The sequence below is a fragment of the Fusarium odoratissimum genome, assembly GCF_000260195.1.
Source record: "Fusarium odoratissimum NRRL 54006 unplaced genomic scaffold supercont1.28, whole genome shotgun sequence".
Classification (NCBI taxonomy): domain Eukaryota; kingdom Fungi; phylum Ascomycota; class Sordariomycetes; order Hypocreales; family Nectriaceae; genus Fusarium; species Fusarium odoratissimum.
Genome location: NW_022158712.1, coordinates 184,005 through 197,897, shown reverse-complemented (window position 1 = coordinate 197,897; position 13,893 = coordinate 184,005). Strand labels below are relative to the sequence as shown.

Below are 13,893 nucleotides of genomic sequence, written 5' to 3'. Positions count from 1 at the left end.
AAGGGGCGAAAGGCTCTGTTTGAATACGGTGATCCTGTTTTTGGACATGAGATACCGATGATGTCTGATGGACCAGAGTTCACTTCGATGTCCTTGTCTAATATCGTGGATAAAATCAATATCCGAATTGGCTTGAGCTCGAATGTGTTGGCCGAGACAGTGGAATTGGACAGTACTGTCTGGTTCGAAGCAGAGATTGGTTAGACAATTATTTTTACATCTACTGTGTTACATTCTTCACATCTGATCAGGGGAAACAAAAGTAACTAACCACTTAACAGCCAACGGTAAAGATAAAGAATCAGCTGTGGATGCCTATGAATCGATCTGACTTTTTTGCTGGCAAACAATATTGAGAATATTTATGTGACATCATTGTCAGCCCATCATTGCACGTTGGATTTGTATATGCCTTAGGATGGTACTATTGCCACTAGTCGAAGCGCATTTGAGGTCGCTACCAAGACAAGATGCTACACTTACTTAGCGAAAGTCCTCGAAACATAACAGACATTTGAGAAAGAACTTCAATTGAGTCTTTTATATCAGAGTCATCTATGTCCACGCCTGCAATTAGCAGCCTAATGTCAGTATCAGGTTATTGTATTTAGGCTGAATCATCACTTTAGTAAGGCTTCTCCTTGCGCTCTCCTAAATGTCCAACTCTGTCATTCTTTCCAATTTTTTGAGGAATGCCTCAAGACGACTCGTGGCGTCTAGGCTATCCTGATGCTGCGTACGTGAAATAATGGGCTGGTTTTGAAGATACTTGATTGAATTAGTATGCGTGCTTCTCAGACTTATCGCGGGAACAAATACCTTGTGAAAATTAGTATAGGCCGACATTCGATCATCTCGCACAGGCATGATTTCTCGGCATCTTAACAACAAAGATGTTGCATCTTCAAAGTCGCCTGATCGTATTAAATCAGTAATCCAAAATCTATTAATCAGATCATCGACGACCAGTCCCGCCTCGGCTTTGGTGTTGGTGTAGAGGTAGTCGAATGCTACAAACCATCTATGCTCTGCTGGGGGATGGAAAAGATTCCTTTCCATCAGAACAAGCAGCATGATGTGAACATTCGCAGAATGCCTCAAATTTGGGAAGATTCCCTCAATGTATGTTTCCAGTTGATCCTTTATCTCAACAAGCTCTACGATCCGACGGACGTACTGGCGTTGACTCGAGACGAGGCTTCGGAGACCTGTTGAGTTGGCATCGATTAAGTCCTGAGCAATGGAAAGGGTATGTTTGGGATAGTGATAAGAAGAGCTTTGTAGCTTCTTGACAAGAGTCGACAAGATTGAGATTACCTGGGCCTCGGTTAGCAAAGCTGTCCTCTTCGTCCCTAGGTTGTAATGCACATACTCTTATAAGACCGCAATAGTCCCCTCCAATCAAGTCATCAAACGTAAATAGATCTCTTGGGTCCATATCCAATATTTCTATGCAATACTGTGCAAGGCGTAGAATTACGTCTTTCTTTGCGTTGACCGAAAGCTCTTGACGTGGATCCACAGAGATACTGGTCTCAACGCCCAGGGCTCGCAGGAGTAGGAGGATAGGCTTAACACGAGGAAGAACAGCCCAGAGGTGGAAGAAGACATCGGGAGGGTCTGGGACCTCATCAAAATGCTTCTGCATTCCTCTGATTTGAAGCATCATGAGCTTTATCTCCAGGCATTGTACGAGTAAAGGCCAGTCGATGGGGGGCCGATGCAACTCCTCACCGACTGGTATATCATCGCCAAAATCATAATCCTGAGCGTTGGTAAGATCATCCCGATGTATCGGAAGTGCGACAACGGATATGTTCGAGATATCGCTAAGACTTAAGCCGGAGAGAATTGACCAGTTGCGGGATCTTGCGACTGAACTACGGAATGAAAAGTCCATACTGTATCGTTTCGCGCGACGATACACGCGTGATGCCCTAAGGGCCGTTTCGAAAGCAAGGGTTGGTATACGAAGACTGGTCTCGGTGCTAAGGCGCCTCGATGATGTATGTGGGTCGCTGGGCGTCAATGGTGAGAGAAAACTCGTCCTTCTTAGAACAGTACTCCGAAAATCCAAAGAGTCTTCTAGGTTCATCAGGCGCCGCGCTAAAGCATTATTACTCTCCAGGAGTGCTTGGACGTTGTTGCAGAGCTGCTCTTGATGCTGCTTTGCTGACTGATCTGAGTCACTAAGTAGGTGGTCAACCAATGACAAACACGACACATGGCGGGCATTTCGTACCTTTGCAAGATCATCAAAACAAGCGACGTCGAGCTTTTGAAACTCTGCAGTCTTTGGAGGAGAGTGACGAATGTGCTTTCCTTTCGAGCCCACAGTAAGCGACCTCTGAGGGTAAGTCTTTCGTCAATATCTTCTTGCCCTGGTAGAGACCGTAGCTCATTTTGCAGTTCAGAATAAAGAAGGACGCCGTCTGTAAGGATCGCAATGACTTGGTTAACCCCGATGAGTGCAGCGTGTTGGGCTTTGATAGAGCCAAGGTTCTTAGTGAGATTTTGAAGGCCTATCAGAATCACTTGCGTGCTCTGAACTTCAGAGTAGACGTGTGCGGCGATGTGGGGCGTTCTTTTTGAAGCAGAAACATAGGGACTGAGGAATTTTACCGCTTCTACAGTGATGGAAATAAGTCCAGCGATTGACGCAGCCACACTCAAAGGGTCCGCCATATTGTTTGTTAGAGAATGTAGGGTCAAAAAGGAGCAGAGGCAGCCTGATATGGCAGAAGTTGGGCTCTGATGAAAACCATCCTCAGCTGGGAAATATTATGTCATTCAAATTACAATTACATCAAATTATATTCGAAGAAATAAACAAGGATAAATGCAGAATTGGAGATTGGGCTAACTATAGACGCTGAGGTAAGAGACAACAGTGGCAAAAAAAAAAAAAAAACGCCTAATAGCTGCGAGAGGATGGGATAGGCACTGTAGGTAGGCGCGCGCGTAATTGGGGATAACTGTTATCCAGTCAATTGCTTACAACCAAATACTATTGGTAGCAAGGTTGAAAGTGAAAACTGATATCAACATCCAAAACAAGATATGTACTGAGTTGCTGAGCACATAATAAGCTTGACAATCTATCCTGATAAAGTTACATAAGGATTGAGATCAGTGTTTCCTGGAGGCCAATGCGTCACTGCTAGCTATGTTGCAGAGATGTCTAACGTTGTTGGCCGACACACTACTTTGTAGCATGTAGAGTGAAGATAAGTACCTCCGAGTATAGTAAGCCAACAAATCCCTTAATCTTATTCTTGCATAGACACAACATTCATCATCTTTAATTTTACACATCCGAAGCAAAAAAGTATAGCCGCAACACAAGATCGTCTTCGTATTGAAAGCGCCTCCGAGTGGGCTCAAAAATTCGGAATCACGACAGGTCTATTCCAAGTTTTTGGAGGGTACAGTTGTACAGGCGATGGTGATCTCATTGATGATACTCCTGCGATTCTGGAAGCCTCTGTTGGTTGTCCAAAGGGTGCGGATTCTTGCCCTGATCAGCCGGGACTTGACACTATTCATAACTATATGGACTATAGCAGTCATGACTGGTAAGAAGGGCTTGGCTCTCGGGTTATTTATGGTTGAATACTGACTTTGACAAGTATCAGCGAGTTTACACCATTGAAAGAAGAGTGCATGTACAGGTCATTCAAGAATTTGAGGAAGGGAAGGAGGTTTCCCCAGACTTGAGAGTACTTGTAATTCAGCGACCGTCCCACTATTGGTTACTCCATCTTGGAACCACTTATCAATACATAAATACGTAAGATAACAAAGGCAGTAAAGAAACGTCCGCCGAGTGGGCGCTTCTTTACTATGGAGGAGATTTGCGAAAGGCCAACAGTTTCAATAATCAAAATACACCTTAACTACATCTCATGTGTAAAGCTTTCCCAAGTGTTATCCGCTTTCATATCCTCAAGTCCAAGCGCTGTTACTTTGACAGTTTCCAGTAGCACCTTTTGTGTGACCATGATTTTCTGATCCATAGCTAAGCTCAGCGCCAAGCGTACCATGTTCTTAATCTGTCTACCATTCAGCTGCTGGTCAGCTAGCTCTCCATAGTTTATAGTCTGGGTATCGACCCCAGAGTGATCATTGAGTTGGTTCTTCCAGATTTGCTCACGTGCATCGCGGCCAAGGGTTTCATAACGAATGGACAGCGTGATTCGGCTCTCAAAAGCAGGATCAAGACTTCGCACCCGATTCGTCGTAAGGAATAGAATGCCGGGATGGTACTCCAGCATCCGAAGCATGACGCAGACCATGGCATTGCGCACCAGATCAGAAGTTCTGCGAGTTTCCAAGAAAACATCAGCTTCATCAAGAACCGCCAGGGCATCCCATTCAGCGCATATGGCCAGAATATCACTGAGCCTAGTCTCTAGATCGTCTGGGGTTACTCCAAGCTCCCCCATGGTAACATAGTACAACGGGCGGTGCAATAACTCCGCTACTGCTTCTGCCGTGAGCGTTTTACCAACACCTGGTGGACCATGAAGCAGAAAAATCAGACCGCCTTGTTTGGTGCTGATAAGATCCTGAGCCTGAACGTCTAGAGATGTTCCACATCGAACGACGGCGCGAATGAGTTGCTTGCGTTCATGTGAAAGGACAAGTCGATCGAAGGCCTGATTCTGGAAATTGATTTCCGAGAGGCCATCGACGAGAACATGGCCCCAAGCCTTGGCAGAGAAGCTGAATCCAACCAAAGCTGGCCAGCAGGTAATCAAGAGTTCCTTTGGTACATCATTCCATAGATACAGAGAATCGTCATCAACTGAACCAGAACGGTCACTGTTAGACATCCAATGTCGATATCGTGATGAGAGTTGGATGATTGCTAGAGTGGCCCCATCCACGCCTTGGCAAGGGTGATGACCTAGAGATGCACTTCTAGCCATATCGACCATGATGCGGCCGCCTGAAAGAGAAGTCGAGCTGTGCGTTGACTGAGACATAGTAGACTTGTTCCGAGTTCGAGCTGGGTGAAGGATGAAGGTACTCGGAGCATAGGCGAGATACTTTGCACCACCTGTTCCAAACCTGACAGCTTTCTCTGCGCGTGCCAGAAGGGTGTCTTGTTCAGTGTCGGCAACTGGCTGGTAGGTCAAGTCAGACAAGGCCCGTGGCTGCGTTCCGACCCAGCCAGAGAACACTTCTGTAAAGGTAGCTACCGAGAAGTGATCACCGACAGCAACTACAGTTTCTAGAGTGACATGAAAGTCTTTGGAAGACGAACCGAAAGCATTGCGACGCTCTGAGAAAAAGGCATCTGTCACCCGAAAGACACACGGGGTTCCCCCAGCCACTGACGAAGCCTTGACAGGAACATCAGGTCTGAAAAGTTCAAGCAATCCTTGGAAGTTCGTCATGCCTTGGCTTATCAGAGTGTCATACTCGCGAATATCATTTTGATAGATATCTTCAATTTGCACAATCAAGTCGTCAAGGCCGGCGATATGAACAGCACCATGATTATGCACTGAGTTGATGCCGAATCCAGATAGAAGGTGCAGAGTATGTCGGCGCCAATATTTCAGGAAGTCGGGTGTACGTTCGACTAAGCCATAGTTGTATCTTCTCAGGGCATATTGAAGGCAGCGGAGGCGGCCAAGTATGTTGAAGATTTTACCGGCATGGGCCCTTGATGCATGAGGAGTACCAAGATACTGGTTGATAACAACGCGCAATGAGACTGAGCCGGATTTGGGATTAGACTTGGGGAACTCAAATTCCAAATCTCCATTTTCCTTATCACCTCGCTTTACAACAAATGGTGGAAGGTCGGTACTGGCCTGAAATTGCTCCTCGGGTTTATAAAGCGACGGGAGTGGAGGAGGTTGTGGCGGATGCGACATCTTGAGCAAAGGCATAAGAAAAAAGGACTAATAAGATACGAATGTGAGTATAGAACCAGAATAATACTGGTGTATTTATAAACCTGAGAAAATGCTGTTGCCTGGATAGATAAAAATACTTACTAGTAACTGCTGCCTGTAAGAGGTAAAATTATAAGACCCGCATTGAACCGATGTGGGGACAATAAACCAATGTCATCCATACTGGATAATTCGATCATCCTGGGTTGTCCGACACATTGAAAAGGGGCCAAAAATAGTTACCGTACGCGATCTAACACTGTGTCTCGCTGTATAGTTCTCGTAATGCGTGCTCATACCAAACGTTTGACTCCGTCACCAATGAGAAAGCCGACACTATCCGTAAATTGTCGACGGTCTTAACAGTGATCGGAGTTGCATGAGAGAATGCCTCCTGTCGTCGCGGTTCACAGTATCATCAGGTGTGGCTGGTACTTATCTATCTTGGGGGTTTATATCAAGATTTTCAGTCTCTCCAGCTAACTGCATGCGAACCTGACAAAATAGCTTGAATAAATCCGTCCATACAAAGCTCAAGGGAATAAAACATTAGCAGAGACATATCGATGATTGGATGATCTCATTGGGCTAGCCTTTTTAGCTTTAAGCCCTCTCGTCCTATATCTTTTACCAAAAGCATGGTTCCCGGGACATGGCCCGTCGCCCCGTGATGCGCTGATATTGTATCCTGGCTGGTTCGTCGTGGATGTACGGATAGGTAATCTAACTTGACTCATGTTGCTTTTTTTCCCAGCCTTCAACGGAGTAGCAACGTTCTGCATTATTCCATCCTAGCTTAAAGCCACTAAAGCCACTGTTAACTGAGCCCTTGCTAAATCTGACCGAATTATAAACCCGGCCCCCTTGGCCAGCTCGACTGCAGATTGTTAGTACTGGCATTTGAGAATTCTGACTGACCTACCAGGTGCGATCTCTGAGAAGGTTGGGGAGTAATTCTCACATTGTCCGTCCCCCATCTCGATGCTGCGTTAACACATACACTGAATTTTATCTCTTGCACCGATGATTCATCACAAGCTGTTGGCATTCAATGCCATCGATGAAGAACTTGAGGATAATGGCAACTGCGCCATCATATAACGTGAATAGGGGCGAGAATCTGTATCTGATGTGAAAGTTCTTGCCGGTATGAGACTCGATGAAGCAGTGAGTTGCTGCAACCTCATCGCCAAGGTTGGAGCCCCTAACGGGCGTAATGTGAGGGGGGTAGTACTCCTCAGCTGGTTGGTAAGCAACCCAGATGCTGAGGCAGAGACCAAGGATTTGGGGGAGGATCACCATTTCTGATTAGAGATCGGTGCAGAGTGTTGTGTGTTTGGAGGGCAAAGTGGCAGTGATGCGTGAGGGGGGGATAATGAGAGCAAGGGGGAGAGGTCTTGGGAAGGGCTGTTGTCTTCTAGAATGATGGAAGAAGAGTCGGAAATACGTTTTAGGATGTTTTTAGGATAGAGGCTCTTTATATCAGATCATTTATGCCATAAGCTTTTACTAGAAGACATGGAATACATCCAGAAGGTCAACAAGGAGCAGACGTGGCTTGCATAACGTGGGAGCCTGCAGGGTCTCGTCAATATCAATACGAACACCGTTCTACTCGCAGCTAGCTGGGATTGTGAGTTAACTGAACGGACATGGGTCACAATGGCCTCAAGAATGTGGAAACGAGCGATACAACTTCTTGTCATGGCGTCAGTATAGTCCGCTTTTGCGAAACGACAACAAAAGTCCCCAACTGATAGAAGTCCCCCTTTTCCCAGCTCTTGGGAAGAAGTTCGCTTTGAACATGGCGTACGTCAATCTTACCTGAGATTATTAAAAGAGCCATATGAATGTTTCCAGCAAGCGACTCTCCTCGATATCCTTGGCTATGTCTAAGCCCAACATCAGCCATCCGTCCCATTCCCGCATACCGGATCCAAAATCGGTAGTCAGCACTGTGTTCTTGCAAGCGACAATATAATGCCTCATGCATTTGTAAATACTGATCGGGCGCTCAACGGCGGGCACAGTGCAGCCGTGACGGTGCCCGAGCAAGTGAATGGCGCTCACGAACCGACATCTACTGTGTGTAGACCAAATTGCCGAGCTTAGCTCTCAGAAGCAATCTGGAAGTTCTTTTGTTGGTGGAGGTGACGGTGAGCTTCTTGAGCTTTGAATAATGCGTCACCAGTGAATTTTGGTGCATGATGGGTTGGTTAGTCGATTGACCACACGCAAACCGTGAGAGCGTTGATTGCAACTTTTCCAGCGATTGAAAAGGAAAAAGGAGATCTTTCTATTGAAATACGGGTTAAAAGGTCAAATTGAAGAGTGTGACAAAGCATAGCAGATAAATTTGATTGAACTGGTGAAGTTGTCTAGAGCAATAAAAAGGACATGTTTGCTGGAACCTGCAAAAACATACAACAGCGGGGATTCGCTGGTCGTCACCGACCCAACTACTAATCCGCCGGTTAGTGGCTTGACTATGGGAGAGCAGACGGGATCCCGTATTTTCCACTACCTATGGTCGTATGTATCAGAAGCTAACGTATTGCAACTTATATGCATATTAAACAAGATTTAGTGAGGGACATCACCCCGCATTGAAGTGTCTTCACAGACTAGCCTCTCTTGCAGATAATTTTCTGTCGCCAAAGCCTACCCTGCATTAACGCGATTATCAATCTGTCTGTGCATGTTTAGAGCAAAGCTTGCAGAACTATGCGACGGGGATATTGCGATTATTAGATAACGACTGACCGTTTACTGCAGTTGACATCTTCCAATCCAGGACATAGTGACGATTTGAACACGGTGATGTTGCGTCATTTATTTTTCAATGAGGAGCGCAATGCGGCACAACGTCAGCCACGAAACAGAATGTGCCAACGGCATGACGAAACTTGTGTGCTGGGAAACATGAACGACCGCTTTGAAACGAATCCGCACTTCGACGACAGCTAATTGATATAGACCGAAGTCATAAGCCAAACATTCAATACCGCGGTGGCAAGGGGCGATATACAAAGACGCAGCTTTGCTCAGATATCATCATCGCGTTCCCTCCGACATCCCAAGCTCTAAAGAAATCAGGATTGGTTCTCTCAGCTGCCGAGAAAACTCTTTTCGCACAAGTTGGCGTCAACGGGTATTTCTCATCAGCCGTCCGAATGAACAAGCTTGGCGACAACCTGACTGTCTCCCAAGAGCTTTCAAACACTCTCACTCCTTTGAAACCCGAAGGCCAACCTGTATACTTGACTCCATTGCATCCAGGGTCCAACATCGTCAGCGTTTACTCAGCGGATGACCCTGCGTACCTAAGCGTCGCCTGAGTCAAGAAAATTCTTATTAGCGATTTGAGCAAGATTAACAAAGATTTGGATAGTGTTCATGCTCAGAGCATGAAGCTGTCTGCTGCTGATATACGTGCTTTCAGTGGACAGATCGACTATTTCCCCCATGTGGACCCAAAGGCGTTGGCGGACGGTTGGTATGATAAGTTTAATGATCTTCAAGCAAAAGATCACATATACTTTACTTCTGGACTCAGCAGCTTTGAGCTTGTTGAGTATACCATTCGGCCTGCTAGGGACCTATTGGAGACTCATTTCTGATCGGAAATAATTACGATGGTCAAATACTGCGAGCTTTCGGAGGCTGGCGCCTTATTCTATTAAGGCTCTAATAGCGAGCCTGTGCGCAGAAAGACGGTATTATTTATCAATAGATAGTGCGCCCAAGGCTTAATCTACCATGTTTCTACATGCCGTACAGCCGAGGTGGCCCTGGGTGCGTGCTGAAGCTAATTGCTTACTGCAGTGACAACATTATATGGCTTGTGTGGCGTCAGTCGAATGATCCTGACCAAGATATTGCCCTGCATAAGCCACATATAATCCACAATCCGGTCAAAGAGCGGAGAGCCGTTTTTTGCCAAGCATCAGATGTTTACTACCTGATTTCCCCGAGAGGCAATTCATGCTAGCTATAAACACATTTGTACTCAAACATTGAATTGCCTACTGGTGATAAAGCTATTTGACCTGCTCACTATGTTCGAGACTCGATGGGAAGTGTGATTGAGGTAATGGTTGTTCAGCTTGAGGCCACCTTCATGCAGCAGGTTCCAAGCTGGCCTGATCTAGCCCTTGCAGAAGAGCCTCACCGGGCCCAGAACGTAACATCCCGTCCGTTGAGTTCCACTGCAGTGTAAGGCCTGGAATCTGGGCCCCCATTCAGCTCGCCATGAGTTGTAACCGTCCTGTAGTTTAAGATCAACTCATTACCAGGATAGATTGCCGCCACGCCACAGTGTGATGAGACAATGCCCACCACCACGATTGAGGCTCGACCTCGAGAGAGCCTTGACCTCGAGAGAGCCTTGTACACAGATAAATCACCGCGCTAATGCATCTAGACTGGGACTATTGGCAATATCCTTCCTTGGGTATGATGCATTGTTTTCAACCCGTCGTCACATCTACGTTCTTGATCGGGAGTATGCCAGCCGTACTCATTTCCCCTTTGGGATCGAGTTCAATGGGTAGGGGTTCGATTGCAACCTGCTACTTATAGCACTCTTCTCCAGTTGGTGAAGGAAAGGCCAATGCGGCGGTCCTCCCAGCTTCTTGCAGTAAGCATTGCAGAACCATCATTTGTGTTTCATCAGCACTACGTTGCCATGGATGCTCCAACAACCGTCTTACGGACATTTGCATCCTTCTTTCTCCTTCTATGGCTGCTTGTTAGCCCCTCCCTTGCGCAAAATGACCCTGTCAAGAACTTTTGTCGGAGATGGGGTCATCAGTCAGCTGTAGTGGATCGGAAGCTATACATCGATGGTGGTTTGATCAACTACGAAGATGCGACGAATAACCTGACCAGTAGGTATCATTACCTGCGATTCTTGCATCGCATTAACACAATCGCAGACACATTCCTCTCCTTCAATGACCTCGACGCCGTGAGCAGCGGTGGAATGCCCCCGTTTTACGCCAACCTCTCCAAGAACGACACGATTCCAAGCGTCAATGGCGGCATTTTATGGGAAGACTCGATCAATAAAAGACTTTATCTCTATGGCGGTGAATCGTATCAGTCCCCTCCTCTATCCTTCGATCTCTACAGCTACGATATCCTCTACAATCAATGGGTGTCGTTTGGATCCCCCCCCCGGGAAGTTCAAGCGGCTAGCTATGGAGCTGGTGTTTCCATCTCGTCAAGAGGCGAAGCGTACTACTACGGTGGATGGCTAAGCAATGCATCTGTTCAAGGCTGGTCGGGTCCACCTAGAGCATCGAACGGCTTGATCAAGTATGAGATGGATTCGAATAATTGGAGCAATATGACGGGACCGGATGATACAGGACGAGCAGAGGGAACTATGGTGTTTATCCCAGCTGGAGATGGCGGAATGTTGGTGTACTTTGGAGGCGCTCAAGACCTGTATGGCAATGGAACCTTGACGCCTCAGCCCTTGGACGAGATCTTCCTGTTTGATGTTGCGAATGCGAAATGGTATACGCAAAAGACATCAGGCAATACGCCTCAAAACAGACGTCGTTTCTGCGGAGGTGCAACTTGGGCAAAAGACCATTCAAGCTACAATATGTAAGTAACACCGACGGAATGCCAGTGTTCGCAAGCTAATAATTCCAGTTACATTTATGGCGGCGGAGGCTTCCCTCCAGACACAACAGGCTATGACGATATCTACATCCTCACCATCCCAAGTTTCCAATGGATCAGAGGCCCATACCCAACCTACAAGAACGGCACTGGAGCCTTCCCCAAGAGCATGATGAGCTGCAACGTCGTCGACGATGCGCAGATGCTCGTCATAGGAGGCACCTACTCCAACGCTACCGACAAAGTCTGCGACGTGCCGACAATCCAGGGCGCTCACAACATGAACCTAGGCAAGCAGAACAAAGAAGATGCAATCTGGGCACTGTATCAGCCCAACCTGACCACCTACATTGTGCCGATTGACATCCGAACGGCGGTTGGAGGCAATTCCGCAGGTAGCGCTACCAAGACAACGCCCGTCAGCGGATTCGACGCTCCAGATTTGGCTGTACAGATGGAGAGGACGGCAGGTTCGGGAACAAGGACTGCGACGCGCGCAACTGATACAAGCACCAAAAAGCCAGCGCCGCCATCGCATACGAGCAAACCCTCTTCAGGACTCAGCACTGGCGCAATAGCGGGAATTGCCGTTGGGTGCAGTGTGGCGTTCATCCTTGCGCTGTTAGGAATTGGTTGTCTTTTCTACCGGCGTAGGAAGTACTACAGCCAGAGTCACGGTGTGGCGGCGCCACCACCACCACCACCAATGGCTGTGAGTGGTACAACTGGCTGGGCATCCCCTGCATCTCCGTCTCATACCGGAGGACAATCGTGGCCTGCGAGTCCTCCGTCTGAACTAACCAGTGAGCATCGGTCGCCTGACATGCATCAGAGGATGACTCCCAAGAATGATTTTCAGGTTACTGGGGTCGGTGAGGGGGCTCCGCCAGCTGAGTTGGCGGGTGAGGGGAATATGCATGAATATCACTATCATGACGGACTGTCGCCGATGGAGGGGACTTCACCTCACAATGATTGGACGAGGCAGTAGTAGGTGAATCGGTACATTGAATTGAGGGGCTGCTATTAGAGGCTTTCTTGCAATTAGCAGAATGGATAATTAATAGTCACGTTTTCTAATATATAGTATAAACATATGGCCTGTTCTTATTCCACATATAATACCGATGGAGACTAAGGACAGTGATTTTGGAGACTTAAAATTAACATTGTTTTTTTACTGAAGCTGGCTAATATTGTGATTTTGTGTCTGTTGGGCCAGAGACCCTCGTTATTGTTGGCTGGGGAAAAGAGCGACCCTGCTCGTTGGATCCAGGTGCGCCTTCGCTGAAAAGAAGCAAGAGAGGCGATGATTTGTTACAGGATTCGAACGCATGTAAATAAGTTGATCTTGGTATCACTGATACTCACTCTCAATTCAAGGGGGCACTGCACAATGTGGCATAGACAAGTACCTTGTCTGCCATATACTTCAACATGCTCACTATTATTGCCGGCTGCTACCGGATGCCTGTATATAATCTAGCTAACAGTCTTGCGGATGTCTTTTGTCTTTGTAGAACTATCTTCAGTCTGGTATTGAAGTCATTTTCCCCCGCCTGTTGCCAAACGCCATTACCATGTGTATGTATGTGCTGGATATTACATCCATGGTTTCCCGTGCCAAGGTATCAAATCTCAAAGGACTCGAAGAGAGTTGTATGCCCTCTGCTTATGACTGTTGAAGTACAAAGGAAAGAAAGTCTGACAAGTCTCTTTTATCCAAGAACTTATCCAACACAACTTTCCTTGCCTTAAACAGACTGAAACGCAGTCTTCGAAAGCGTAGCCCCCCACTGCTTGATCCTCCTAGCAGCTTCAGCCTTTCCTTTCTCTTCACCGCGAATATTTGCCCCAAACTCCCTAACACATATATTAGCCTCACTCTCTGCACCCTCTGCCGCTTTAAGGTCTCCCTTCCAACTTAGCAACCTTGCGCCTTAGCTTCTCGGTGGTGCTGTTGAGCTGGTCGATCTTGGCCATCTCGTCTTAAGTTCGCCATTCGTCCATGTCCCTCTTCCAGGGAACCATCAATTTGATGATGTTAAGTAGATACTTCATCCTCATCTCGGTTTTACTCAGGGGACTGTCAAGACCCGCCCCGGCAGGGTTACTATTAGACACGGAAGAGTCCGAGGGGATGCCAAAATAAGCAGGTTCTTTCTGTCGTAGGCGAAAGGGCTTAATAGTCCGATCTGATAAGTCGGAGAAATGAGCTTCATCGTCGTCGTCGTCATCGTCATCAGTGATACTTGGAGTTATATAAGATGAGGAGTGTCTAGATACTCTGGACCCTCGGCCAGACCATGAGATAGAATAGTTTAATAAGCGTGATGATATAGTTAGAGTC

At 46.9% G+C, this 13,893-nt stretch overlaps 5 protein-coding genes and 1 non-coding gene across 6 annotated transcripts; 1 reads left to right on the top strand and 5 right to left on the bottom strand.

Moving 5' to 3' along the window:
* Window positions 1–316: 316 nt before the first annotated feature.
* Window positions 317–2,685, bottom strand: FOIG_12700 (uncharacterized protein; the record flags this gene model as incomplete). The annotated part of the gene is made up of 3 exons (XM_031213637.1): window positions 317–1,317; window positions 1,373–2,189; window positions 2,243–2,685. The coding sequence occupies 3 exons, from the start codon at window positions 2,683–2,685 to the stop codon at window positions 652–654; spliced, it is 1,926 nt and encodes a 641-aa protein (XP_031056595.1). The 3' UTR covers window positions 317–651.
* A 1,102-nt stretch (window positions 2,686–3,787) lies between these two features.
* Window positions 3,788–5,929, bottom strand: FOIG_12699 (uncharacterized protein). Its single transcript, XM_031213636.1, has one exon. The coding sequence runs from the start codon at window positions 5,901–5,903 to the stop codon at window positions 3,897–3,899; it is 2,007 nt and encodes a 668-aa protein (XP_031056594.1). The 5' UTR covers window positions 5,904–5,929; the 3' UTR covers window positions 3,788–3,896.
* Window positions 5,930–6,917: 988 nt separating this feature from the next.
* Window positions 6,918–7,211, bottom strand: FOIG_12698 (uncharacterized protein; the record flags this gene model as incomplete). The annotated part of the gene is made up of 1 exon (XM_031213635.1): window positions 6,918–7,211. One exon carries the CDS (start codon window positions 7,209–7,211, stop codon window positions 6,918–6,920), a length of 294 nt encoding a protein of 97 aa, XP_031056593.1.
* A 1,116-nt stretch (window positions 7,212–8,327) lies between these two features.
* On the bottom strand, window positions 8,328–8,443 carry FOIG_12697. Its single transcript, XR_004093449.1, has one exon. It is a non-coding gene; the product is annotated as a 5S ribosomal RNA (ribosomal RNA).
* Window positions 8,444–10,596: 2,153 nt separating this feature from the next.
* FOIG_12696 (uncharacterized protein) lies at window positions 10,597–12,534 on the top strand (the record flags this gene model as incomplete). Its single annotated transcript, XM_031213634.1, has 3 exons — window positions 10,597–10,798; window positions 10,847–11,525; window positions 11,574–12,534. 3 exons carry the CDS (start codon window positions 10,597–10,599, stop codon window positions 12,532–12,534), a joined length of 1,842 nt encoding a protein of 613 aa, XP_031056592.1.
* Window positions 12,535–13,297: 763 nt separating this feature from the next.
* Window positions 13,298–13,526, bottom strand: FOIG_12695 (uncharacterized protein; the record flags this gene model as incomplete). Its single annotated transcript, XM_031213633.1, has 2 exons — window positions 13,298–13,406; window positions 13,468–13,526. The coding sequence occupies 2 exons, from the start codon at window positions 13,524–13,526 to the stop codon at window positions 13,298–13,300; spliced, it is 168 nt and encodes a 55-aa protein (XP_031056591.1).
* Between the last annotated feature and the right edge of the window lie 367 nt (window positions 13,527–13,893).

Excerpts from the sequence above, each read along its gene's own strand:
- FOIG_12699 (XM_031213636.1), bottom strand. The coding sequence starts at position 5,903 with ATGCCTTTGCTCAAGATGTCGCATCCGCCACAACCTCCTCCACTCCCG.